Here is a 24,473-nt window from a genome sequence, read left to right on the forward strand (position 1 = left end):
AGCTCGACCAGGCACTCGAGAACCAGATGTCTCAACTGGAGGTTTCTTGAATGGGATGTTCCTTCCTCACCAAGCTTTGTCTTTTCTCTTCCGTTTCAGTGACTGAGTTGAGGTTTCATGTTTGTTAGCACTGAGAGGACATTTAGTCTCTATGCTTTTTCTTGCATAGTAACACATGCTTCTTGAGAAAAGTTCAAACATCCACAAAACACTAAGTGAATACACATCCCTCATATTATTCTCATTTTTTTGCAGAGCCCCTGTGACCTCTGTGTTTTCATGCAGTTATTTCTGCATGACCCCTGGGGAACAGGGGGAAACCAGCTTAATCTGCCATGACTTCTTTATCAGTCCCTTTAGGGACAGCTCTGCCTCTCCAGAGCAGAAACATTTGCTCTCCTGCATTTCCTCACCTCTCCAACCCCCTCACTGCCCTCTTCTTGTGGTATCAGAGTGTTGGACAGGGGAAGGTTTTCACAGCCTTCTGGCCAGGTCAGGGGAACTTGAACTTGGGTGGGCAGGCAATCCTGTGTTGATGGAGGAGACTGGTTGGACACTTCTGCAAAACAGTGATCAGGAGATGGGAACGATGCATCAGTTGCATGGTGAAGGCAGTGGGGACCATGGACAGGTGTGGCCAGGGTCACATGCTCAGTGCCACATACATGGAGGGGCTTCAGGTTGCTGTGTGCAGAAAGGCAGGGAGGGAGGGAGGAGTGAGGCAGCGTGTCATAACTGAAGCACAGAGAATTGTGGCCTGGACAAGGTACCACCAGGGACACCTTCCAGTTCCAGAGTTGAGTAGAGGGGGAATGGTTAGGACTCAGAATGCACTAGAAATGAAGGAAGCAGAAGAGGCCAAGGCACCTCCTGGCCTGGGTCATATACATAGGTCAGTGAACAATGCAGGGGACCAAGTGTGAGGACTGACAAGTGATGTGTGGGTACACGTAAAGGTGAACGTCCTTACACGTTCTTTCCTGCACACCTGGGGGCAGGGTGTGTGGGGTTGCTGCTTGAGGGGGTGTGTATCTGACCTTGTTGTGGAAATGGTTAGATCACTTTCCAGAAAGGCTGTGGTCATTTCACTCACACACAACGTGGCCATTTGGGGCCAAACATTTCCTTCTAAGAGCGTCAAAGCTAGAAGAGATTCCAAGGAACATTCTGTGTCCCACCACACAGATGGGGAGACCAAGTTGAGCTAACTCAAATCATTTGCCCAGAATGAACCCATAAAACCAGGACTAGAACTCCTGATGCCCCGTCAGTGAAAGATTTGCTGCCCCACTGCAGTTGCCCGAGAGAGCCAGCCAGCACCGCCCACTCTCCTAGGGCCCTCCCTGCAAGTGAGGGGCCTCCATCGAATCCAGAGGCCTGTGGTTCAGATGGAGGCAGGCGGCCCTCCTGCAGCTTGCTTCCTGCAGCTCTCTTCTCCTAGGTGGTGGCCACGGATGACCTCCTTGGCTTGGTCCGGACTTGGAAAGAAAAACTGGGCCAGAGGATTCAGTACCTGAATTGCAGGCTGGACATCGTATACACGACTCAAGTTGTCTTTACTGTAAGGAACAGACAGTAGAGGAAGGGAATGGGAAGTGGGGAAGGGTGGGTGAGCTGTCACGGCTGGGCTCTCAGGAGACCTGCAGAGCTCAGTAGAGCCTAAGGGAAGAGACAGCTCCCAGGGTCCTGCTGAACACCAGGCCTACCAGGTTGCCTTGGAAGGACCATAGGCTGTGCAGTCAGATCTGGGATTCAAATCCCAAATAGTCCACTTCCCTGCCATCTTAGGAGATTCCTCACTCCTGGCACCATCTCCTCACCTTCACCAAGACCTACCAGCTGCCAGCTCTCAGGCTACCCTCGCCTTTCAGCCTTTTCCTTCCCACCCACGCGCATAAGCAACCACTGGCTTCTCCCCACCCCACCTCCACCAACCTCTTTCTGCCCACATGGCTGCCCTTTTCCTCTCATGTTCCCTCATGATCCACTCCCTGAACTACAGCCAGACATAATGTTGGAGAAGGTCAGTCTGACTGTGCCACTCTCCTGATCACTCAGGGTGAAATCCACATCCTTCAACTGAGCCTTCACAGCAGCCTCTTTGGTCTGCCCTCCATGGTCTCTTCATTTCTCACCCCCACTCCCACCCAAAAGACATCACTTCCCACTGGGCCTTCTCTCACAGACCACAGTGATGTCTCCATTTTTAGGGGCTGTCTCTCCAGACTGTGTACCCCAAGAGGGCAGAGCTTCTGTCACCCCCACCCTGCACTCAGCCCCTCACATCAGGTTTTGAACACCAGAGACACTCAACCAACTTCCAGGAGTGTGTGACATAGAACAATATGGGAATAAGTGGACATCCCTCAAGTTCTGCTCTCACTGCCATGTTTTGAACCAGTCCTTCCTTCTATGGGGAGGCGCTTCCCACCATGCCACCAATACTAACCCTCCATCATACCACCAGCATCATACCACCTGCGCCCTTCAAGAAAGAACTCTGGAGTCCAGCTAGGGTCCTTCCCTCTTATAGTCCACTGCTGAGACAAGACTCAAATAAAATAGGGAATAGCCTAACTAAGCCCTCATTGCAGGCCACTACTCCTACCCTTTCTCTAAGGTCCGACTTGTAGGGCCTGTTGGCCACTCACTTGTCCACACATTCATTCATTCATTCATTCACCCATTTTAAGAACACTGCCTGGACACATCTATGGGCTGGCCTTGTAAATCCACGACCCTCAGCCTCATGGAAGACTTTGGAACTTTTCCTTCATAGCATTGGTCACAATTTTGACTAGACGTTTATTTGTAGAAGTGCATGTTAAATGTTTGTCTCTCTGACTAGACTGTAAGCCCTATAAAAACAAAGATCACATGTTACCTCTCCACCCTGTGTCCCAGGACCCAGCCAGAGCCTTGCAGAAAGCAGGTACTTGGGAAATATTTTTGAAAGCCACATGCACGTATAAATGAATGAATGAATGACTCTCTAAAGGAGATATGACCATTACCATTTTTTAGAAGGAAAATACAGACTCAGAGAATCAGGCAGCTAGCCTCCCACTGCAGCCCCTGGGCAAGATGGTATTGGAACATGAACCCAGCTGCCTTCATCCCTAGTATGTAGACTGGGCCCACACACTCAGGCTCTTCTCTTGGGCCTGCAGGATGACATCATGATCGATATGGAGGTGGAGAGTGACATCCTGGTGTCTTCAGAAGTCCTTGAAGAGGAAGCCAAGGTAGACTTGGTCACCCCTGAGTCCTTTGCCCAGCCGAGCCGCATGGGGAAGTCCATGATTGAAGACCCAGCTGTGGAAGTGGTCAAGAAGATCCTGCAGTGAGTGGCCATGGGGTGTACATGGCCTCAGTTTCCTCTTCTAAAATGGGCCTCATAATAGGACACATTCACATGGTATTATGTGCTAACTGGGATGGTACCCAATGCCTGCCCTGAGCTGTCCTCATGGTCACTGGGGAAAAGCTCATATCCTTTCCTTTGGTTTCAGACTTCCCAACTCAAAATGCTCAACCCAGCAGTGCGACAAAGATCGGTTCCAGACAGGTAGAGACAAACAGGCCTGTGGGTCTTGGGGCACTGGCGGTGGGAAAGCCAGTGTTGCCACCTGGTCCATCCTCACCTTGGGTCCTCTGTTCTTGTCCTGGGTGCTCATCACCCAAAGGCTTGAAGCGACACCGGAACCGGGGAGAACATGTCGTGAGAAAGGCCCTGTCCAGTGCCAGTGCCACTTCAACAACGAGGTAGGTCTGCTGGGCTGCTGAGGATCTCCCCTTCCCAGATGCCTTCCCTGTCCCCCTAGACATAGGCCAGAGACCACCCTGTCCATTTATCAGACTGTCCTCGGAAAGTACCACCTGTACTCACAGCTCTGAGACCCCAATGGACCCAGTGAGAAGTTTGCTCTGAAGCTGGTGTTAGTCAGCTCTGTGCTCATTCCTGCTGAGTGATGCAGCTCACACAGCCTCCCACCTTGAGAGCCCATCTGGGCATTCAGTGGTTTTCCATGGTCACAACTGGTAGATCCCAGCCCTCCTCCCATGCCCATTCTTCCCAGTCAAAAAGAGGGACATTGGAGATGGCTTTCTCTCCAGGAGAAATCCTGAGCCTCTGCATCCTGGCCAGGCACTCTGCCCATTATGCCCCTGTAGGGGTCATTAGACTCATTACTCAGTGAATGTGGGCCCACAGTGACACTGATTCAATAGAAGGCAAGTAACAGAGCCAGTGGCTGAACTGACTTTTGGGTCCTCTGTGAGCCCTCATTTATATGGTTTGATTCCTGGTTTTGAGGAAGTAGCAGTGAGGCAGTTCCTGCTTTGCATACCTCCAAAAGGTCCATGAACATGAATGCCATCTGCAACGTGGAAATAAACCTAAGACAAACCAAATGAGAAAAGCAAAGGCTATTTACTTGGAGCTTGGTACAGCAAGGGAGTCAGCCATCATTACTTATGTTTTAGCAGAGACTCAAAGGCAGACAAGAGTGAAAAACTGTATAGTGGAGAAAAGGAAGGCTTTAAGTGTGCCTTTATTGGAGGCTGTTGATGTGGGGAAGCTGGAGGCAGGCCAACTAGCAGCAGGGCATTCTATGTGATTATTTAGGGCTGTGTACTTGACTTTCCCTGATTGGTTCTAAGTTGCAAGCAGGGACAAAATTCAGGGAAGCTGTCAGTTAGTCATCAAGTCCCGGCCATTTGGAGATGATTGTTACAGGAGTTATTGTTTGGCATTCTGGATTGCCACTAGAGATGACAATATGGCTTCCTCCAGATCTGACTTCTATCAGGCTGGCTTCCCGAGTTGTTTATTATAGACAAGGAATTGGTTTCCTGGGCACGTTGCTGCAGGGTCTGGGTCAGAGTTCTGTATTTTTGTACAGTCCAGCTATTGCCCATCTGTATATTCAGTCTCTCAGTGGTTACAAAATGAAGTCCATGTTGCTGGGGCTGTCTGATGTTGCATGGGACATGCTTACACTAAAAATTATTTGCTTCTTATACGGAATTCAAGTTTAACTGGGCACATTGTATTTTTGTTTGAAAAGCACCTCAACCTGTTTTTCTTTGGGTCCTCCCCACAGGAAAGCAAGGATATGAATTTCTGGCCCCTTGCCCCTTCCCAGGGGCCTTGGGTCAGTTTTAGCAATAAGGACTTGACCCCCACGATAAGCATCTCCAAAGCTTTGAGGAGTAGGGAAGTATCTTGAAGGATTCAGGCCCATACATGGGGGTCACGGTGTCCCACAGGCAGATGCAGGGCCTCCAGCAAGTTAGGTGGGGCTCCCACAGAACTGCCTGTCTACCCCAGCCTCCAGAACACTGATCCACCTTTGTCCCACAGCATCACACGGTACTCCAAGCCCAACCGAATGGACAGAAAGTACCAGGTGCTCGGGGAGAAGCCACCGCCACCAGCTGAGTAAGTGGCACCTTTTCCTTTAAGTCCATTTTAACTTGTTGTCTCTGTGAAGGGGGTGGCTAAATCTGACACAGCTGAGGGGAAAATAAGAAGTGGGGGGGCAGAACAGGAGAGATTTGCAAGGGGAAAGATGAGGGTCAAGGTCAGTTTGTCTCATCCCATTTCACCTAAATTTGTTGAGAGACATTTTCACCAAAATTTCACATTTTCTAAGTTAAGCTTTTTGGGGTAGTGGGAAGCACACCTCTTTCAAGTCTGGGATTTGTTTGTGGGTTTTTTTCTTCAATTTTTTAATGCCTCACCTCCCTCTTTCCTCTTTCCCTTTATTTTAATTTCATTTATTAAAACAAACTCTGTTCCACTTAATGGCTGCATTTCAAGCAAATAAGCAACTTCAGAAAATTGAAAGCAATCAAAGAGACTCAGAGATACCCTCTCCCCCTTAATCAGGGAACTCACCATCAGCCTTTTTGCCCCACTGGTCTTATCTCTGGGGTTTGTGAAGTTTGCAAAGAAGGGTGGTTTTCAGGGCACCTGGGCGGCTTAGTTGGTTAAGTGTCTGACTTTGACTCAGGTCATGATCTCATGGCTCGTGGGTTCAAGCCCCATGTCAAGTTTTGAACTGACATCGGAGAGCCTGCTTCGGATCCTCTGTCTCCCTCTCTCTCTGTCATTCTCCCAGCTCTCTCTCTAAGAAATAAATAAACATTAAAAAATAAAGAAAAGAAGAGTGACTTCAGGACCTAGAAGTTGGGTCCAAGTCAGCAGCTAGATGCTCCCTTGTCCCATTCAAAAAAGGCATTCCTCGTCATCAAAATCTTGACTTTCAACTTTTTATAGTTCTGTCATTTTATCACATGTGTATATTCATGTAACTATCACCACAATCAAGAAACAGAACTGTTCCATCACCACCAACTGTATGTCACTCCTGTCACCCCTTTATAGCCGTACCCATGCCCTCTCCCTCTCCATCCCTAACCCTGAGCAACCACTGATCATTTTCCATCCCTATTATTTTGCCATTTCAAGAAGTTCATATAAACAGTCTCATACAGTGTATGACATTTGCAGAGTGGCTTTTTGTACTCAATATGTTGCCCTTGAGATCCACCTAAGTGGTCGCATGTATCAGTAGTTCATCCCTTTGTATTGCTAAATAGTTAGCCACAGTATAGATGCACCACAGTATTTTAGTGGTGAAAAAAAGATCACAGGCTAAACAGAAAAAAAAATCAAGCACTTATGAAATCTCTGAAAGGGAGAGACTTACCTAGCATAACACAGTGGTGACTTGCTCAGAAAATGGAATCAGACTGATGATGTTTTTACCCCTACCTTGGGACTCTGGCTAAGTGACTTCTCCCCAAGCCTTCACCTTCCCTGTGCACGTGGGTAGAAGAGAGTCCTCTTCTTGGAATTGTGAAGACAAGCCAGCAAGTTGTCTACAGGCCGCCCTTGAGTAATGCAGGATCATCACTCCAAGAAGCACTAGATGAAATCACAAGGAAAAAGATGGAAAATTTTGGCAAATAAATTTTTAAACTCCTTTGAGATAAAATGCAATTAAAAGTTAGATAACAACCAGTCAAAACACAATAGTGGTAAATAAAGACAACAAAGGAAAAATTGGCTCCTCTCCCCATCCCCTTCCCCCAGAAAATTGCTAAAGAAATTTCCAGCACACAATAGGGTAAGGGGAGAATTGGAAGAGACCACAAGCGAGGAAGAAATAAAATTAGGAACAAACATGTGGACAAAACACTAATTCTCACTAGAATGCAAACAAATGAAAAGGGAACAAATCCATTCCATATTTTGCCCAACATTAACCAGTATGTAAATAGATTTTAGAGGAAGTTCCCAGTTTATCAAGGGAGGGTGCAGATGGTCCCTCCCAGGCACTGCCAGTGGGAGGTGTTAAGGAAAAAAATTATTCTGATACTTGTTAAAACAGTAAGGAATACTTTATGTGGGACCATTGCAATAGGTGCCAAGACTGTTGCAACAGGGAAGAGGGATGGGGCTCAACTCAGAATACAATAAGGACAAGAGAAGATTTATAGCCAAAATGCAGAGTGAGGAGGTCACTAGATTGAAAATTCAACGGTAGTGGATTCTTGCCTACTTAGCAGGATTCTTGCTGCAGGCAGGCCATGGCTATTGGAAATCAGAGGTGCTCAGATATTGGGTGGGGGTGGGTGGGTAGTATCTGAACTGACTTAACAGTATTTTTAATTATTTATTTATTTTTAAAAATCTTTATTTATTTATTTTGAGAGAGAGAGAGATTGAGAATCTCAGGCAGGCTCCATGCTGTCAGTGCACAGCCCAACACGGGGCTCGATCTCATGAACAGTGAGATCATGACCTGAGCCGAAATCAATAGTCCAATGTTTAACCAACTGAGCCACCCAGGTGCCCCTGACTTAGTAGTATTCTTACTAACATAGGACATAGCAAGCCAAAGGCGGTGTCCAAGGATGAGGCCTAGTCAAATAGTAGACAAGGGAAATAAAAGCAAAAATTAACTATTGGGACATCATCAAGATAAAGAGCTTCTGGGGGCACCTGGGTGTCTCAGGTGGTTAACCTACTGACTTTGGCTCAGGTCATGATCTCATGGTTCATGAGTTCGAGCTCCGTGTCGGGTTCTGTGCTGACTGCTCAGAGCCCGGAGCCTGCCTCAGATTCTGTGTCTCCCTCTCTCTCTGCCCCTCCCCTGCTCATACTCTGTCTGTCTCTCATTCTCAAAAGTAAACATTAAAAAATAAGATAAAAATCTTCTGCACAGCGAAAGAAACAATCAACAAAACTAAATGGCAACCGACAGAATAGGAGAAGATTTTTGCAAATGACATATCAGATAAAGGGTTAGTATCAAAAATCTATAAAGAACTTATCAAACTCAACACCCAATAAAACAAATAATCCAGTGAAGAAAAGGGCAGAAGACATGAATAGACACCTCCAAAGAAGACATCCAGATGGCTAACAGTCACATGAAAAGATGTTCAACATCACTCATCATTGGAGAAATACAAATCAAAATCACAATGAGATACCACCTCACACCTGTCAGAATGGCTAAAATTAACAACTCATGAAACAACAGATACTGGAAGGGGTGCAGAGAAAGGGGAACTCTTTTACACTGTTGGTGGGAATGCAAACTGGTGCAGCTACTCTGGAGAACAGTATGGAGGTTCCTCCAAAAAAACCCCAAACAAACAGAAGTATCTTACCAGAAATTGCACTGTTAGGTATTTATCCAAAGGATACAAAATGCTGATTTTGGGGTGTGCGTGGGTGGCTCAGCTGGTTGGGCATCTGTCTCTTGAACTTGGCTCAGGTCATGATCTCATGGTTTGTGAGTTTGAGCCCTACGTCAGGCTCTACACTGACAGCCTGCTTGGAACTCTCTCTCATCTCCACCCCTACCCCACTTGTGCTTTCTCTCTTTCAAAATAAATAAACTTTAAAAAATGCTGATTTCAAGGGGCACATGCGCCCCAATATTTATAGCAGCACTATCAACAGTAGCCAGATTATGGAAGAAGCCCAAATGTGCATCGACTGATGAATGCATAAAGAGGTGGTACACACACACACACACACACACACACACACACACACACCACAGGAATATTACTCGGCAATCAAAAAGAATGAAAATTTGCCATTTGCAATGACCTGGATGGAACTAGAATGTATTATGTTAAGCTAAATAAGTCAGTCAAAATATATGATTTCACTTATATGTGGAATTTAAAAAACAGGTGGACATAGGGGAAGGGAAGGAAAAATAAGATAAAAACAGGGAAGCAAACCGTAAGAGACTCTTCAATACAGATGGTAGGGGATGGGCTAAATGGGGGATGGGCATTAAGGAGGGCACTTGGGGTGAGCACTGGGTGTTACATGTAAGTGATGAATCACTGGGTTCTACTCCTGAAACCAATACTACACTGTATGTTAACTAACTTGAATTTAAATAAATAAATTTAAAAAAAAGAAAGATTTAAAAAAATCAGAAAACCTAACAGTCCAAAAATAGAGGATTGCAAACCATGGTGCTTACATACTAGATGGTGTTACACAGCCATTTAAAAAGATATCTTAATGTGGGGGAACACTTAACAAGTGAACAGAATGTAAAATACACATGAACCTAATTCCAAACTGACTTTAAAAGCAGCCAGAAGGAAATACAATAAAATGTTGGCATTCATTTTCTCCTTTGCTTTTCAGTATATTTCTAATTTTCTTTAGTTATGATGAGTGAATTTTAAAATGAAACAGTGAGTGGCCTATATACATATGTTTTAGAAATTGGCTGCATCACTTAACAAAAATTGTGAAAAATTAAGTGTCCTACATCTTAAGGTTCTAAGTTAAATTAAGTTCTAATACATCTATCCCTTCCCTTATTTCACTTTTACTATTGAGATAATTGACTTAACTGGCCAGGAATATCCACTGGTATTGTGCAACTTTGTTTAATAAAGCCCCAGTGTGTGCAGAGTCAGCCTAAATGGCAGAGGTACCGGAAGGCGGATGTTTGGTCCTACAGGAAGTCCTGCTTATTTGATTAATAAGAAATTGTTCTTTCTTCTTTCAACCAATACTGAGGTACAAATAAGTTCAGACCCTGTAGCAGGACTGGGGGTCCCATGGTGAGCAAAACAGACACATGCGGTCTGTCTAGATGGACTTTACCATCTTCTAGAAGAGAAGCCAGTCACAAAAATCAATCCCAAATCCCTCTGTGGGGAGTGTTGTAGGGCTGAGGACCACTCTGAGAGCATTGGACCAGGATGGTCAGGAATTGCCACCAGGTTAGGATCTGAGGAAGAGCAGGAGCAAATGTGACCAAGAAGAAAGTTAACCATGTTCTCTGGGGAGGAATCAGTGTGTGCAAAGGTCCCAGGGCAGGAGCAAGTAGCTACAATGAGTGATGAGGCCAAAAGAGAATAGACTCTTAGAAGGGGCCAAACCCAGCTTATCACATACAAGAGCCATTAAACTAGACAAATAGAAATATTAGGTGAGAACACACCTGGGAATCACATGAACTGTCCAATCCTGGCTGGGCTGCTGAGCACTCAGAATGTTCTGTCCATTTGGTTTTGTCCACACCATTTGGTGTGATTAGACAAGACCCCTCAGGGATCTGTCTTTTGTGTCTTTCAGGGATTTTAAAGGGATCATCCTGACCCTCCTCTGGGAGAGCAATGAGCATCTGCTGAATGTTGTGGAGGTGAGGGCTGCTGCCCAGAGGCCTCTGCGTGCCCCTGGACTGGCTGCTGGCCATATGTCCCCAGCCACCTCTGCCTCTTAGATTTTGCTGATAATGGCTTTGTGGGTGAAATTGAGAGAAAGGGACCCACAATCACAGCTACCTAGCTTCTGTCACTTCATGTGGTGTTTTCTTCATCCTAAAAATTAAACCTCATTCATTCATTTATCCATTTACTGAGCCACCAAACATTTCTCGGACACTTACTACATGTCAGATACTGGGTGGGCTAAGAGGAACAAGCCCAGTCTCTGTCCCTGGGAGGCCAGCACCCCGCGTAGGGCAACAGACATGGCGGCACCACAGGGAGATGGATGGGGCTGCTGGAGCTACCGAGTGCACAGTTCCAGCACACCCCATACAGGGCTGTCTGTGTGCGTTCCTGTCGGCCTCCCACTAGGCTGCAAATCCTTCAGAATGGGGTCTGTGAGTCATCCATATTTGTGGCCTTTGGCCTAGTACCTAGTTTGGCACTTCATAGAACGCTCTCAACCTGGTCATTGGAATGAGATTCCATTTGGGTCTTGAAGGACAAAAAAAGAGTTTTGCCATTCAGTCACTTATGCCTTGAGTACTGGGATATTGGCAGTGGTAAAAAGGGCAGTTGGGTAGGAAGAGTGACATCAGGAGAATGGGCTAGGAGGTGTGGAGAGTGGGGTGGAGGATGCAGGAGCATGGGCCAGAGCCCCATGGTGAGCATCCTTGCCCAGACAGCATCAACCTCTTTTGCAGGAGTTTTACCGCAAAGAGAAGCACTCAGTCACCAGGCCTGACTGCATGTACGAAAACTTTGACCAGTGTGCAGAGAATATCTGCAAGAGGATCCTGGAATACCACGTCCAGACAGACGAGTACCATAACTCCTGCCTCATAGGTGGGTCTGGGCGGCAGGTGGGCAGGCAGGTCGAGGGTGTGGCACATGCCACCAATTGAGCAGAGCCTGGGCCTCACAGCCTGGAGGGTGCCCTCCTGACCCGGAGGTCACTGAGGGAGGCACAGGAGCCTCCCTGTGAAAAGCTGCCATCTTGGAATTAGGTAAAAACATTGATCAGATTTAACTGGGAGGCACAACAACGCTGAAAAAAAAAATCACTTTTCTTGAGAAATCTGGTGATATGTATCACCAAAAATGTTTTGTTCATTGCACAGGTAATTTTGACAGCTTTATTGAGATAGTCACATACCACACAATCTGCCCGTGTAAAATCTCCAATTCAGTGGATTTTAGTATATTCTCAGAGTTGGGCAACAATCACTACTTCCCTGTCCCTCCATCACTGCCCCAGCCCTAAGCAGCCACTCAACTACTTTCTGCCTCTGTAGATTTCCTATTCTGAGCTTGCATATGCACGGAATCACTGTGTGCTCCTTTGTGACTGGTTTCTTTCATTCTGCATAACATTTTCAAGGTTCATCCGTGTTGTAGCATGTGTCAGTATTTCATTCCTTTTCATGACTCACTCTAATTCCATTGTGTGCATATGCCACGTTTTGTTTACCCTGCATCAGTAGACATTTGTCTGTTTCCACCTTTGGCTACTGTGAATATTGCTGTTATAAACATTCACATACACGTTTTGTGTGGACGTACGTTTTCCTTTCTCTTGGATGTATAGCTAGGAGTGGAATTGCTGGGTCATGTGGTAACTCTGTATTTGAACGTTTGAAGAAAACTTTCCACGGGTATTTGTTAAGTATCAACTGTATGCCTGGCCCATGCTGGGCTCTGATGACCCCGATAGACACAGCCTCCTGGAGAATAGGGACGTGAAAACAGGCAGGTAGAATACATCTTGCCATTTACATTTATTGTAATGACATTAAAGAGGCTGTGAAAACACGCCCAGCGCCCACCTTTGCCCATTTCTCCACGTTCCTCTGCATCTTTGTCCGTAGCCACGCGTGTTTTATGCAGTTGTAAGTCCTAATTATTCCTGCTGTGTTGGGTAGAAGGGGGAAATGATTGGAGGAGAGCTAGACCTAGTTTCAAGGCCCAGCACTGCCTTCTCTCTGCCTTATGACCTTGACCAAGTCACCTCACCTCTGTGAGCCTCAGTTTCCTTGTCTGTAAACTGGAGATAAAGACAACACTCACTGTGCAAGTGTTTTGAGGATTAAGCCCACTACACAGACTTGCCATATACAGAGGAAATAACCAGTGGTGGCTCTCACTACTGTGGCTGTAGAATGACTGGCATTGAAACTACTGGAGCATTTTGTTTCTCTAGCTCAGAATGTCCCCATGTGAAGTCTGGGATCCTATCCTATGTGACCTTCCTCAAAAGAAAGGTTCTGTGGTCAAATGTATGGGTTTGGGAAATGCCGAAGATTATGTCCCTCTCTGGAAGAGTCACAGTTCCCATTAAATGGAGACTTCCATTTCCTGAAATTTGGGAGTCCAGTATCCTGACCACCTTTCCCACTGAAAACATTTACAAGTATTGGATATACCATTTTTGGGATGAGCTCTTTTAATTGATGAGCTACCCATAAAGTAAGAAATACACAAGGGTCCCACATTGGGTGAAAATAGGAACTCCAAGAAAGAAATTGAACAGTAACACATTGCCGTAAGGATATTCCTGACTCCCAGGTGAGCTTGAGCCTTTGTTTTCATGGCCTCCAGGGCTTTGGGAGCAGAAGACAAAGCCCCAGACCACCCATGGTGCAAAGTCCAGAAGGACACAAGCCACAGAAAACTGGGACCACCCCCTCAGGGCTCTAGCTGCAAAGTGGGGTAAATGAGACAGAAACCAAGTCCCCCTCCCCTGTCCTTCAGCACCACCAGCAGCAGCAACTAGAAGGAAACTGTCTTATTAAAAAACCTTGGTACTGGGTAAAGCAGAAGGGAAACTCTAATAAGAATCTGTAGCTATAAAATGGCCTTGGTGCCTGAAGTTAACTTTGTTTTTGTAGATCATCCAAAAGACCTCCAACCGACAATTTAGCTTAAAATGGTCTTGAATTAGTGGTGCCCAGATGCTTATCTGGTAGACACCATAAATCCTTTCTAGAAAAGAAACCCACCTTCAATTCATGCCTCTAAGGATTCTCACAAGTCAAATTCCCAGAATAAGAGCTCACAATAAACAAACAACACACACACACACACACACACACACACACACAGGGAAAAGGCCCCTAAAGCATGAGGCAGCAGAAGGAGATCAGTAAAGACTTCAGATACTGAACCTATTAGACACAGAATATAAAATAATGTATTTATTACAGTTAAATTAAAAAGGATACTGGAAACATGAGGAAGGAGTGAGAGACTATGAAAATGACCAAATAGATAGGAAAGAGAACCACATAGAACTTCTATATTGGAAAAATAAATAGCTGAAATTTTGAAATTGTGAATGGCTTCTACTATCAGAGTAAATTTCCAAAACACAATGCAGAGAAACAAAGAGATGATAGTCTGGGAGAGGTAAAGGGATATGGATGAGAAGGTAGGTGTAACGTAGAGCTACTTAGGGGTCCCCAGGGACAGAAGGGGACCAGGGTCGAGGCAATCTTTGAGGAGATAATGGATAAAACAGACTCCTCAAGGCTCCATGCACTTTTCATAAGCTGGGAAGTCCTGTAGAGTATTGAAGAGAAGTCCTTTGAATTTGCTTAATCCAGTATTTTCTGTACTGCTCTGACCATAGGATCCCTCCTAATGAGATAGCTATGACCACATTGTAGACCAAGTCCTTCTCTTTGGGAAATTGCTTTGGGGCTTTGTGGGAGAGATCACTTCAGCAGCTTGGCTCTGCTCTGTTCCCTTGCCTGGTCCCCCACCTCCCAACTCCTGTAGAATTACGGGCCCAGATGAGGAGATTTGAGGAGCTGCTGCCCCAGGTCTGCTGGCTGGTGATGGAGAACTTCAAAGAACACCACTGGAAAAGATTCTGTGCATCTGCCAAAGAGATCCGGGGACAGTTCTGGGATTATCAGGAGAAGCTGGAGATAAGGAAGGTGGGAGCCCCAGGACTAGTCCTCCTTCTCTGGGACCAAGGGCCCCTGGGAGCTCAGAAATGGGGGCAAGGAATAGGCAGAACTGGCCAGGCTGGCATCGTTGCATGGGGACTAAGGGACACAGGGCATTGGAGAAATGCCTTCTTCTTCATAGAAGGTGTTCAATAAACTCCTTTTTTTGGATTTAATGAGTGGGTCTGCTGATTCTGTGGGAGTGTGGTCATTGACATGAGCAGCAAAGGTCTACCTGGTTCTTGGAACAGAGACATGGATGCCATTGATTTTATTGGACTTAAGGCTCTGGTTATACTGGGGCTGCTGCTCAGCTCTCCCACTCCCCAGCCCTCAGAGTCAGCTCTAGTCATGCCCCCATCTTGCCTTCTCTGCCTTCCTCTGTCCATCCATGGCCTTTCCCACACCCGGGTCAGAGCACATAAGTCTGACTATGGCCATTTAGCAGAGGGCATGGGCCCGTGACATTCTGGCCCTGACCTAGAGACCAGGTCAAAATCCCCACTGATTTCTGGATTGTTTGATTAAAGGATGAAAATGCCCAGAAGCTCCATCAAAATCTCGGACATCCCGCACATATCCAAGAAATGGAGTCTCTGTGTCAAGTGGAAGAGAAAAGGCAGAACGATTTAGACACTGTGATTATGGCAACCAGGGAGAAGCTTGAGGTCAGTGGTGCCATTGGCTGCCAGGCCTGGGTGCTGAGGGCTGTACTGCCCCCAGAGAGTCTCCCCCAAATGACAGTCCAGCAACAGCACTGAGCATGGCCCCTAGATGGTACCCTGGCCAAAGGGGGCATGAAAGCCAGCAGGTTTCCTAGAGCTGGCTGGTCATTACTGGCTGGCTTAACTTGCATCTTTTGATTTCTAAATGAATTAATTACAAAATTACTAATGAGAACTTTTTTCAAGACCCACATCTATGTATTTTGTGTTTAGTGAATAACCTCTGGGTGTTCCTTGGCCACCTCTTTTTTTTTAATGTTTATTTATTTTTGAGAGAGAGAGAGAGAGAGAGAGAGTAAGCAAGTGGGGGAGGAGCAGAGAAAGAGGGAGACACAGAATCCAAAGCAGGCTCTAGCCTCTGTGCTGTCAGCCCAGAGCCCGATGCGGGGCTTGAACTCACAAACTGTGAGATCATGACCAGAGCCAAAGTCAGACGTTTAACTGACTGAGCCACGCAGGCGCCCAGCTTGACCAGTTCTAAACCATTTCCTATCTTTGAGCCCAGTCAGCTCTTGGGAGAGGCCTCTTGGCTGAGGACCAGATGCCACTTAACTCGGACATAGTTGACTCATGGCTTTGGTCTCGTCTCACCTGCCAGCTTCCCAAGTCCTCCCTCAGCTGGCCTTGGGGGCAGACCCCTCTCCCTGCAGCAGCAGACTCCCCATGTTCCCTGCAGGAATTCACCAGGAAGTACGGCCGGTTTTTCATAGCCAGCCTGGCCACCTTCACCGAGAAGTTCCTGCTGCAGTTGGATGAAGTGGTCACCATCGACGATGTCCGGGTTGCAAGTAAGTGTTGCCGTGGACCTTGTGCCTGAGCCCCAGGGGTGGGGGTGAGGTGGAGGCAGACGGGCCCAGGGCATCTGCTTTTCCCCAGCTCACTGGAATGAAACCAGATTCTCTACCGAGAGGACTGATGGTTTTTGGTTTTCGTTAGCAGTAAGGTGTTGTTGTTTTTTTTAATTAAAAAAGTAAATCCCAAATGGGTCAAAAATTATATGTAAAAAAATAACCCTAATAGTAAATATTTTCATAATCTTGGAGTAGGGACAGCTTCCCTAAGTAGGAGATGAGAGCCAGAAGCTGTGAAGGCGATGGCTGGCACTCCTCCATGGCCAAAATAAAAACGAAGAAAAATGTCAAAAACTTGAAAGAAAAACCACAACTGGACAAATGTTCCTAACAGGCTATAGGCCAGAAAAAGACGTAACCTCCCCCATGGTAGAGGTTACATTTCTAAAAAGAGGCTAAGGACAAACACATGCAATGCAAAAGAGAAGCAGTTCATATGTCCAGTGAGTGTAAAAGATGTTGACCTCACTGAGGATGAATAATGAGAATGTAAACACTATTAAGATATCACTTTTCACCAACAGCCTGGCAAGGTTTGCAAATTGAGTGACACCCACCCCTGGTGAGAATGTCAGAAAGCCCAGGTACCACAGAGACCCCTGGAGAGGTGTACATCAATATCCCTGTCTTGGAGAGCCCTCTGTCAGCACCTGTCGAAATTCAGACGGTGTATACCTTTCACTTGGCAGTTCTAACACTAGGAATATATCTGACAGAAATACTTACACAATTTTTCCAAAGATATCTTTCCAAGCATATTCATCACAGCATCATTTGATGTCACAAAGAACTGGAAACAACACTAACATCCACGTGTAGGTGATTGGATCAGTAAATTATGGTCCCGATGTACATAGTGCATACTGGGCAGCCGTTAAAGGGGGTCAGCGTGTCTACGCGTGCCAGTGTGCAGAGTCAGGAAGGAATACTGTTATGGGAAAAAGCAAGTTCACAATTAGTACTTATCTATGATACCATTTTTTTTAAAAAGTGCATATGTGATATAAACATATATTCACATATATGTATGTGAATCTGTGTGAGGGACAGACACAGAATGAGAAAGACAGAGCCTGAGGGACAGGTCCCACACTGTTGACAATGATCACCTCTGGTGGGTGGAATGGTGACAGACTCCTAAATTTTTTTCTTTTCCCCCGTTAGGTGATGTTTAAACTTTTTCTAACGTGTGTTTTGCTTTTATAACTATATAAAGACTAATATTTTTTTATTTTGTTTATTTTTGAAAGAGAAAGAGAGACAGAGACAGAGCATGAGCAGGGGAGGGGTCAGAGAAGGAGAGCAACACAGAATCTGAAGCAGGCTGAGACTCTGAGCTGTCAGCACAGAGCCCGATGCCAGACTCGAACTTTTGGTTTTTTTTTTTTTTTTTTTTTAACGTTTATTTATTTTTTTGAGACAGAGAGAAACAGAGCATGAACAGGGGAGGGTCAGAGAGAGGGAGACACAGAATCTGAAACAGGCTCCAGGCTCTGAGCGGTCAGCACAGAGCCCGACGCGGGGCTTGAACTCATGGACCACGAGATCATGACCTGAGCCGAAGCCGGCTGCTTAACCAACTGAGCCACCCAGGCGCCCCCAGACTCGAACTTTTGAACTGCGAGATCATGACCTGAGCTGAAGTCTGACGCTTAACCGATTGAGCCTTCCAGGCACCCCAAGGTTTAAATCATATAGTAAATGTTATCCATTTACTTACCTACTGAGTAATTAAAATAGATTACTTTTATTTTTAAGAGCTTTTGGGATCCCTGGATGGCTCAGCTGATTGAGTGTCTGACTCTCGATTTTGGCTCAGGTCGTAATCTCATGGTTTGATCAATCAAGTCCCATATCAGGCTCCATTCTGAGCATGGAGCCAGCTTAACTGTCTCTCCCTTTCCCTCTACCCCTCCCCGACTTGCTCACACATGCACTCTCAAAAGTTTTTATTACAAAGACAATACATTGTTATGGTAAAAATTAAAAACTTAGGGTGCCTAGGTGGCTCAGTTGGTTAAGCGTCTGACTTTGGCTCAAGTCATGGTCTCACAATTCGTGGGTTGAAGCCCTGCATCACGCTCTGTGCTGGCAGCTCTGAGCCTGGAGACTGCTTCGGATTCTGTGTCTCCCTCTCTCTCGGCCCCTCCCTTGCTTGATCACTCTCTCTCTCTCTTAAAATAAATAAAAACATTAAAAAATTATTTTTAATTAAAAACTCAATCTTAATTACAAAGAAAGGGAAGAACACAGTCCTTCTACTCAGAACTAAGTGCCCTTAATGTTTGCTGTCCCATCTTTCCAGTCCTTTCCTTTTGGGCACAGACCTGAGTGTGTGTGTGTGTGTGTGTGTGTGTGTGTGTGTGTGTGTGTTACAGGGTGTGTGCTCTTCCATGACCTAATTCGCCCTCGGGTGGACATTGGCCAAGCCAGTCAATCATCTTCTTGAGCATTTTCACTTGCTGTGCATTGTACTTTATTCATTAGTCCCCTGCTGTTGAACGTGGGGCCATTTCCAATTTTTCACTCCTATAATTGTGCTGAAGGGAACATCTTCATCCTTATATCTCTATTCCAGGGCAATAGGTTCCTGGAAGTGGACTTTTTGGGTCACAATGTATATGCATTTTGAGGTAGTGGTCATTTTCCCATATTGGAAGTCTCTGTGTCCAGTGCAGGCCCTGTTTGGGAAAGCAGGGCCTGCAGAGGCACTAGAGATGAGGCCTGAAGGAGGCTGGGCAGAGCAGGCAGCAGGGAATCCACTCTTGGTAACTTGGAAGGAACCGTGGAGCTGGAAGAGCCCCGTACCAGCCCCAGCGAGGCCTCTCCTGCTGTAACTCCGGCTTCTGGGCCAAGCAGCCTGGCCCTGCCCTCCCTGGCAGATCGGGGCAGCTCCTGCCTGCTGGCTGTCACTCGGCTGCTGCAGCCCCGTCAGGAAGGCACTTGAAAGGACAGGTCAGTGAGCCAGAGGGACAACATTGAATGTGTTTGCCCCAGGGATAGTTCAGAACCCATTTGAGCTGGTATAAGCCAAAGAGGGGTCTATAAAGCTTATTTGGAGGCTTGTGGAAGCTGTGTGAAGGTCAGAGCGTCGGGCTCTGGGCTTTGGAGCTGGGAAGACCGCCTAAATCACACCTCCCATCACCAGCCCCCCCACCCCCACTGGGCCTTCAGATCTGGTGCTTTCAGCTTCTCTGTGGGACTGGGCTCTGCCTCCCACTGGACACTCCAAGTCGGGAGGAAGGGAGCAAGCCCTCATCCCTCTAAACGTAGGGTCAGGGGAAATCCCCTTGATCTCAGCCCGTGTGTGAAGCTATGGTCATAACCTGTCTTTTGCCTGCCAGGGATGGAGCCTACCAAACAGAAAACATCAATCCTCATACGGAGGAAACTCGCTAGGCTTTCCCTGAAGGAAGAAAGTGAGAAGCCCCTGATTGAGCGGGGGAGCAGGTAAGAGCCAAGAGCATTGAAGAATACCACCAATGGCTGAGTTTGCTGGAGCACGAGGCAGCGGCATAGTCAGAGGCAACTGGAAGCCTTGGAAAGGCATTATGTTCTAAGCCTCAGTTTCCTTGCCTGTGAAATGGGCATGGAAGCCCACCTTCTGTGGTATTACAAAGAGAAAGTTTCATGAGATTGTACTTAGAGTGCCCCTGGCACACAATTAAGAGCTCAGCAGCTATTAGTTCCTTTGATAAGGACCCACAAAGGGGCCCCCAAAGAAAGGGAGGCCCATCCCAGTATGGGGCACATTCTTGAGTCACTGGTCGCACTGTGGAGCGCTGAATGTGTGATAAGAGCTGTCAAAGTCCTTGTTCTCTGTGCCCCAAGAATGTGACTCTGGAAGAGGAAGTAAGGCGGGGATTTGCCCAACACAGTGGGAAAAATGGGCCAGGAATCGGTGACTGCCACCTGGCTGGCCCACTGCTGAGGAAACTGAGGCCTGCAAAAGGGAGACAACTAGAAGTGCAGCATTCCTCTCTCCTGTGCAGAAGCCAAGACCGGCTACACACACGGATTCAGTGTGAAAGTAGGAAAAAGACCTTGAAGAAACTTAATGTTAAATGCTCAGTGAGGTTTTTCTTTTAAGGAAGACATTCACAACATGATCTTTTAAAAAATAAAAAAAGGCAAAGATATGCCAAACGTTTCCACCGGGATTGGAGGGTGCGCTATGAAGGACGATGACAAGCATGTCAGACTTTTACATGCATGTTTATTTGTAGGAAGTGGCCAGGAATCAAACCCACTGACGTCACCATCCAAAACAAGATTCTCCTCCGGAAAACATCATCCATCATCACCACCAAAACGACCCTGGGCCACCTGGCGGCCGTGGAAGCCCGAGATGCCGTCTACCTGGTGAGTCGAGAGACAGGGTGCAGATGGGCATGTCCTAGGGAGCACAGGGCAGCTCAGTTTGGCTGCCTTGGGAAGAAGGGAGCTTCCCATCCCAAGGTGCCCTCATGTTTGGCCCATGGGGAAGGTGACCCATGCCAGGGGGCCCCAGAGCACAGTGTCAACACTCAAGACAGTTAATGTTCGCAGACCCATGTTCGTGGTTCATGTCCAATCCCAGTGATAGTGTGGGTCTGATGGCATGAGCCCCAGTGCCAGGGGGAGCCCAGCTGAGGGACACCACCCAGACTGAGGGGTGAAGGAAGACCTCTGGAAGAACAGTTGAGTCAGAGTGAGGGGACAGAGTAGTAAGAGGCACAGAGGCCATGGGAGCAGTGGGAGGCAGTGGGTAGAGCAGCTGGCAGTTACTGAGCACCTGCCACGCTTCTCTCAACATGAGGCATCTCACTGACTCCTCATAATGGCCCCATGAGGAAAAGAATTGTCCACCTAGTACTGATGAGGACATTAAAGCTTAAAGAAATGTGTCCCCCTCGTGCTGCTATGAAGTAACAAAGGCAGGATTTGAGCCCAGTGCCTATTAGTCACCCCTGGGGCCTGTCTAAAGAGGAGGCTGCACCCAGATGCTGCCTGTGGCAGTGTTGGTCCTGGTGCCGAGAGAGAAATCTTGTCCTGCCCAGGGTACAAGATAGGCTGACCCCACTGGGGGAGAGCCCACACCCTTCCCTGGCCACTATGCCAAGCTTGGGCAGAGGGGACACCTCTGTCGAGTTCAGTAAGGGTTCAAGGTGTGGAGGGATCAGCCTTACATGGAAACCAAGTCCCCTGAGCTCCAAGGAAGCCACAGTGCGGGATGGCAGTTAGGAATGGTGCAGAGTCCAGAGTCAGGGGGATGGGTCCTTGTCCCTGCTCAGCCTCTTTCTAGTTGGGTGACCCCAGGCAAGATTCTGAGCCTCAGTTTCCCCATCTATAAAACGACTGGACCTGCCGAGTGGGTTGCTGGACAGATTACATGAGAAGTGATCTGTGGAACCCTTGTCAGTGTCTGGAGTAGGTTAAAAACCACCCGCCAGTGGGGTATTGCATTCCTGTAGGTCCCAGAATCCAAAAGTCCCTCCTCATCTGGCCTCCTCCTGCTGGTTTGCTCCCAGAAATATTTAGCATTATTTGAAGAGGAGTTGAAGAAGATCCAGGACGACAACACATTGCAGGTGAAGGAGGCTCAGCGCTGGAAGGACAGCTGGAAGCGCTCCGTGGATACCATCCAGGGCCTATACTTGTGACACCCTCAACCCACCCCACATAAAGGTTCATTTTTTATGGACTCCTTCTCTATCCATCTGTCCGTCCATCCATCCATCCATCCATCCATCCATCCGTTCATCCATCCCTGCTCTATACACAGCACTGTAGCTTCATCAGTGACCAGGACATGGTGTGGTCCCTGCCCACGTGGATGGGTAAGGAGGACAGAGGTGAAAGGGGTTCCATGTGGTTATCAGGGTTGGTGGGTCACAGGAGTGGGCCACTTAAAATAGAGACCAGTAATTCAGAGGACATAATTCCAATAGGCATGCTTGGCACTTCATCTTGGAAAAGAAAATAATAAAACTATCTGGGCATGGGTATATTTACATTTAACAAAGTGTAAGATAATTGCAACCATGCAACCCACAAAGAATTCATCCAGTCTTGATTGGGTATCTGCCTGGCAACTTGCCTGACCAAATTATAGTATTTTGAGGAAAATCTTCCAGGACTCCTTAATTTTCCTAGGGGCCCCTTAAATCTTGTGAGACTCAGATCCTTCCCTCTGGAAGCCTCCATCTTGCATCTTCCTTGTTGATTTTCTCTTCCTTGATTAAATGGCCTAACCATGCCACGTCTCATTTGTTAATACTTTTCGTGGCACTTCGATGGACTGCTTATATTCCTTCCTTGATTTCATCAACTCCTGTTCCTTTTACCTGGTTTGCATTTTGACTTTGCATCAGTTTGGATTTTCCTATGCTTTACCTGTTTTAATGACTTGATGAGGTAGGCTTTTGCTCCCATTTACAGATGTGGAAACCCAAGTTCAGAAGGTCAAGACAACCTCCTCAAAGGTATACAGCCAGTATAGCGCCTCAGCATACTTTTTGGTTCCCCAAAAGTGGACAAAGACTTGGGGGCAAGCCATTGTTTTGGAGATGATCCCAAGAAGCATGAATGAGGTCATGGGGAAGGGGAGCCTGGAAGAAGCCTTGGCCTTGCTCCAGACCCCTTCTAACCCTCCTCCACACACACCAGACACATCTGTCCTCCTCACCTGTCCCCCACCCTGCATTGCCTGTCCCCTGGCCTGTCACTGACCTACCTCCTGACCTGTTTTCCTGTAGCCACTGTCCACACTAGGGACTGTGGGCTCATTGTAGTTCCAGGTGCTCACAGAGGTGGACTGCAAGACCCCAGTCCTTCTCTCAAAGCTACCCTTGGAACCTTAGGGACTTCCCTATCGAGCAGGTAGTTAGGGAAATGGATGCCACTGCCCCATGATAGAGCTGCCTCCAACCTCTTTCCATTCTCCCTCTTGTAAGTTCTCCCATGTCTGCTCTTTCTTGACCATGCCTCCATGTTCCCCACCCAAGAAGTCAGTGTGAGTGAATGTGCCTGAGCACACGTGAGGATGTGGAGAGGAAAATGACCTCCACAATGGAGAGGAGGTGGGCAGGGGCCCCCTGGGATCCTAGAGTTTCTCATCACCAAGTAAACTCTTTCAGGATGTGTTGAGCCCTGGCCTACAAGGCCAAAGCCCTTCCTTATCCTCCGGACTCTGCCCACCTCCTGGGCCCCAGACTGGTCCTTGACTCACTCTTGGCCTCAGTTTCCCAATTGTGCAACAAAAGCCTGATACAGAACCACATAAGTGGATGCTCAGTGAGGTCCAGCTCCATCGAAACAGGTTGGGGTGTTGAGATGGAGTGATATGGGTACAGAAAGGAACACAGTGTATGGTAGCCAGGCTTTGTGTCCATGGCCAGGCACACACAAGGGGTCCTGGGGAAGACCCAAGAAGAGTGCATACACGAGCCCGCAAGTTGACGTGTACGCGTGTACATTGTACTAGTAGCTCCACACATGAGGTGGGTCTCCTTCAGCCAGCTCTGTGCACCCCACAGCTGCCGAGGCCTGGGTCATATGTTCACCACTGGACCCAGCAAGGGCTGTCAGTCTCACTTAGCCACTAGGATGAAGGGTGGGGAAGGGGCAGTTCCCTAAAGAAACACTAATGTCCTGTTCCCAACAGAAGAGGGCATGAATGTCAGCCAGGCAGAAACACCAAGTCTCAGAATCATGCAAGCTGCCTGCATACCTGTCTATGCCACTATGCACAAAGGGCTGTGTCCCAGAGAAAGGGCCTATCTTGTACAAGGTCACATAGTGATTCAATGGCAAAGCTCCTACATTTGCCTATGTATAGTAGAAAATCCAGTAGAAAAATAATGTGGCACAAACAAAGAGATTTCTATCTCTTTCACATAAAAGAGCTCTTTTTTCTGTTGTGGGACAACTCCAGTGACCCCCACCCCAGGCAACTGGACGATAGCACTGACTTATTTGTGACTTACTGACAATAACCAGAGAAAATCACTTATGTTCCAGGAGAGAGGCCGTCCTCTTAACCTGCCCTTTTCTGTATTCACAAAACTTTCCTACAACCCCTATGGGGGAGGACATTTGCTAATAAAACAAACCAAAGACAAAAGCAAATCCCCCAAACCCAAAAAAACTCTAGAGGCAGGCCGTCCTTATTGACTGCTCATCATGGAAGACCACGG

General features: G+C 47.1%; 1 protein-coding gene across 1 annotated transcript in view; it reads left to right on the plus strand.

Moving 5' to 3' along the window:
• The window catches only part of CCDC180 (coiled-coil domain containing 180), a 60,139-nt gene extending 38,160 nt beyond the window's left edge, over nt 1–21,979 (plus strand). The window contains exons 25-37 of the mRNA XM_060609263.3: nt 1,442–1,561; nt 3,171–3,343; nt 3,513–3,568; nt 3,687–3,765; nt 5,366–5,443; nt 10,637–10,703; nt 11,475–11,616; nt 14,548–14,708; nt 15,251–15,388; nt 16,122–16,233; nt 19,641–19,746; nt 20,523–20,658; nt 21,807–21,979. Of these exons, the coding sequence (XP_060465246.2) occupies nt 1,442–1,561; nt 3,171–3,343; nt 3,513–3,568; nt 3,687–3,765; nt 5,366–5,443; nt 10,637–10,703; nt 11,475–11,616; nt 14,548–14,708; nt 15,251–15,388; nt 16,122–16,233; nt 19,641–19,746; nt 20,523–20,658; nt 21,807–21,938 (1,500 nt within the window). The 3' untranslated portion in view covers nt 21,939–21,979. The remainder of the gene's footprint in view (nt 1–1,441; nt 1,562–3,170; nt 3,344–3,512; nt 3,569–3,686; nt 3,766–5,365; nt 5,444–10,636; nt 10,704–11,474; nt 11,617–14,547; nt 14,709–15,250; nt 15,389–16,121; nt 16,234–19,640; nt 19,747–20,522; nt 20,659–21,806) is intronic.
• The last annotated feature ends 2,494 nt before the right edge of the window (nt 21,980–24,473 follow it).

The sequence above is a fragment of the Panthera onca genome, chromosome D4, assembly GCF_046562875.1.
Source record: "Panthera onca isolate mPanOnc1 chromosome D4, mPanOnc1 haplotype 2, whole genome shotgun sequence".
Lineage (NCBI taxonomy): Eukaryota > Metazoa > Chordata > Mammalia > Carnivora > Felidae > Panthera > Panthera onca.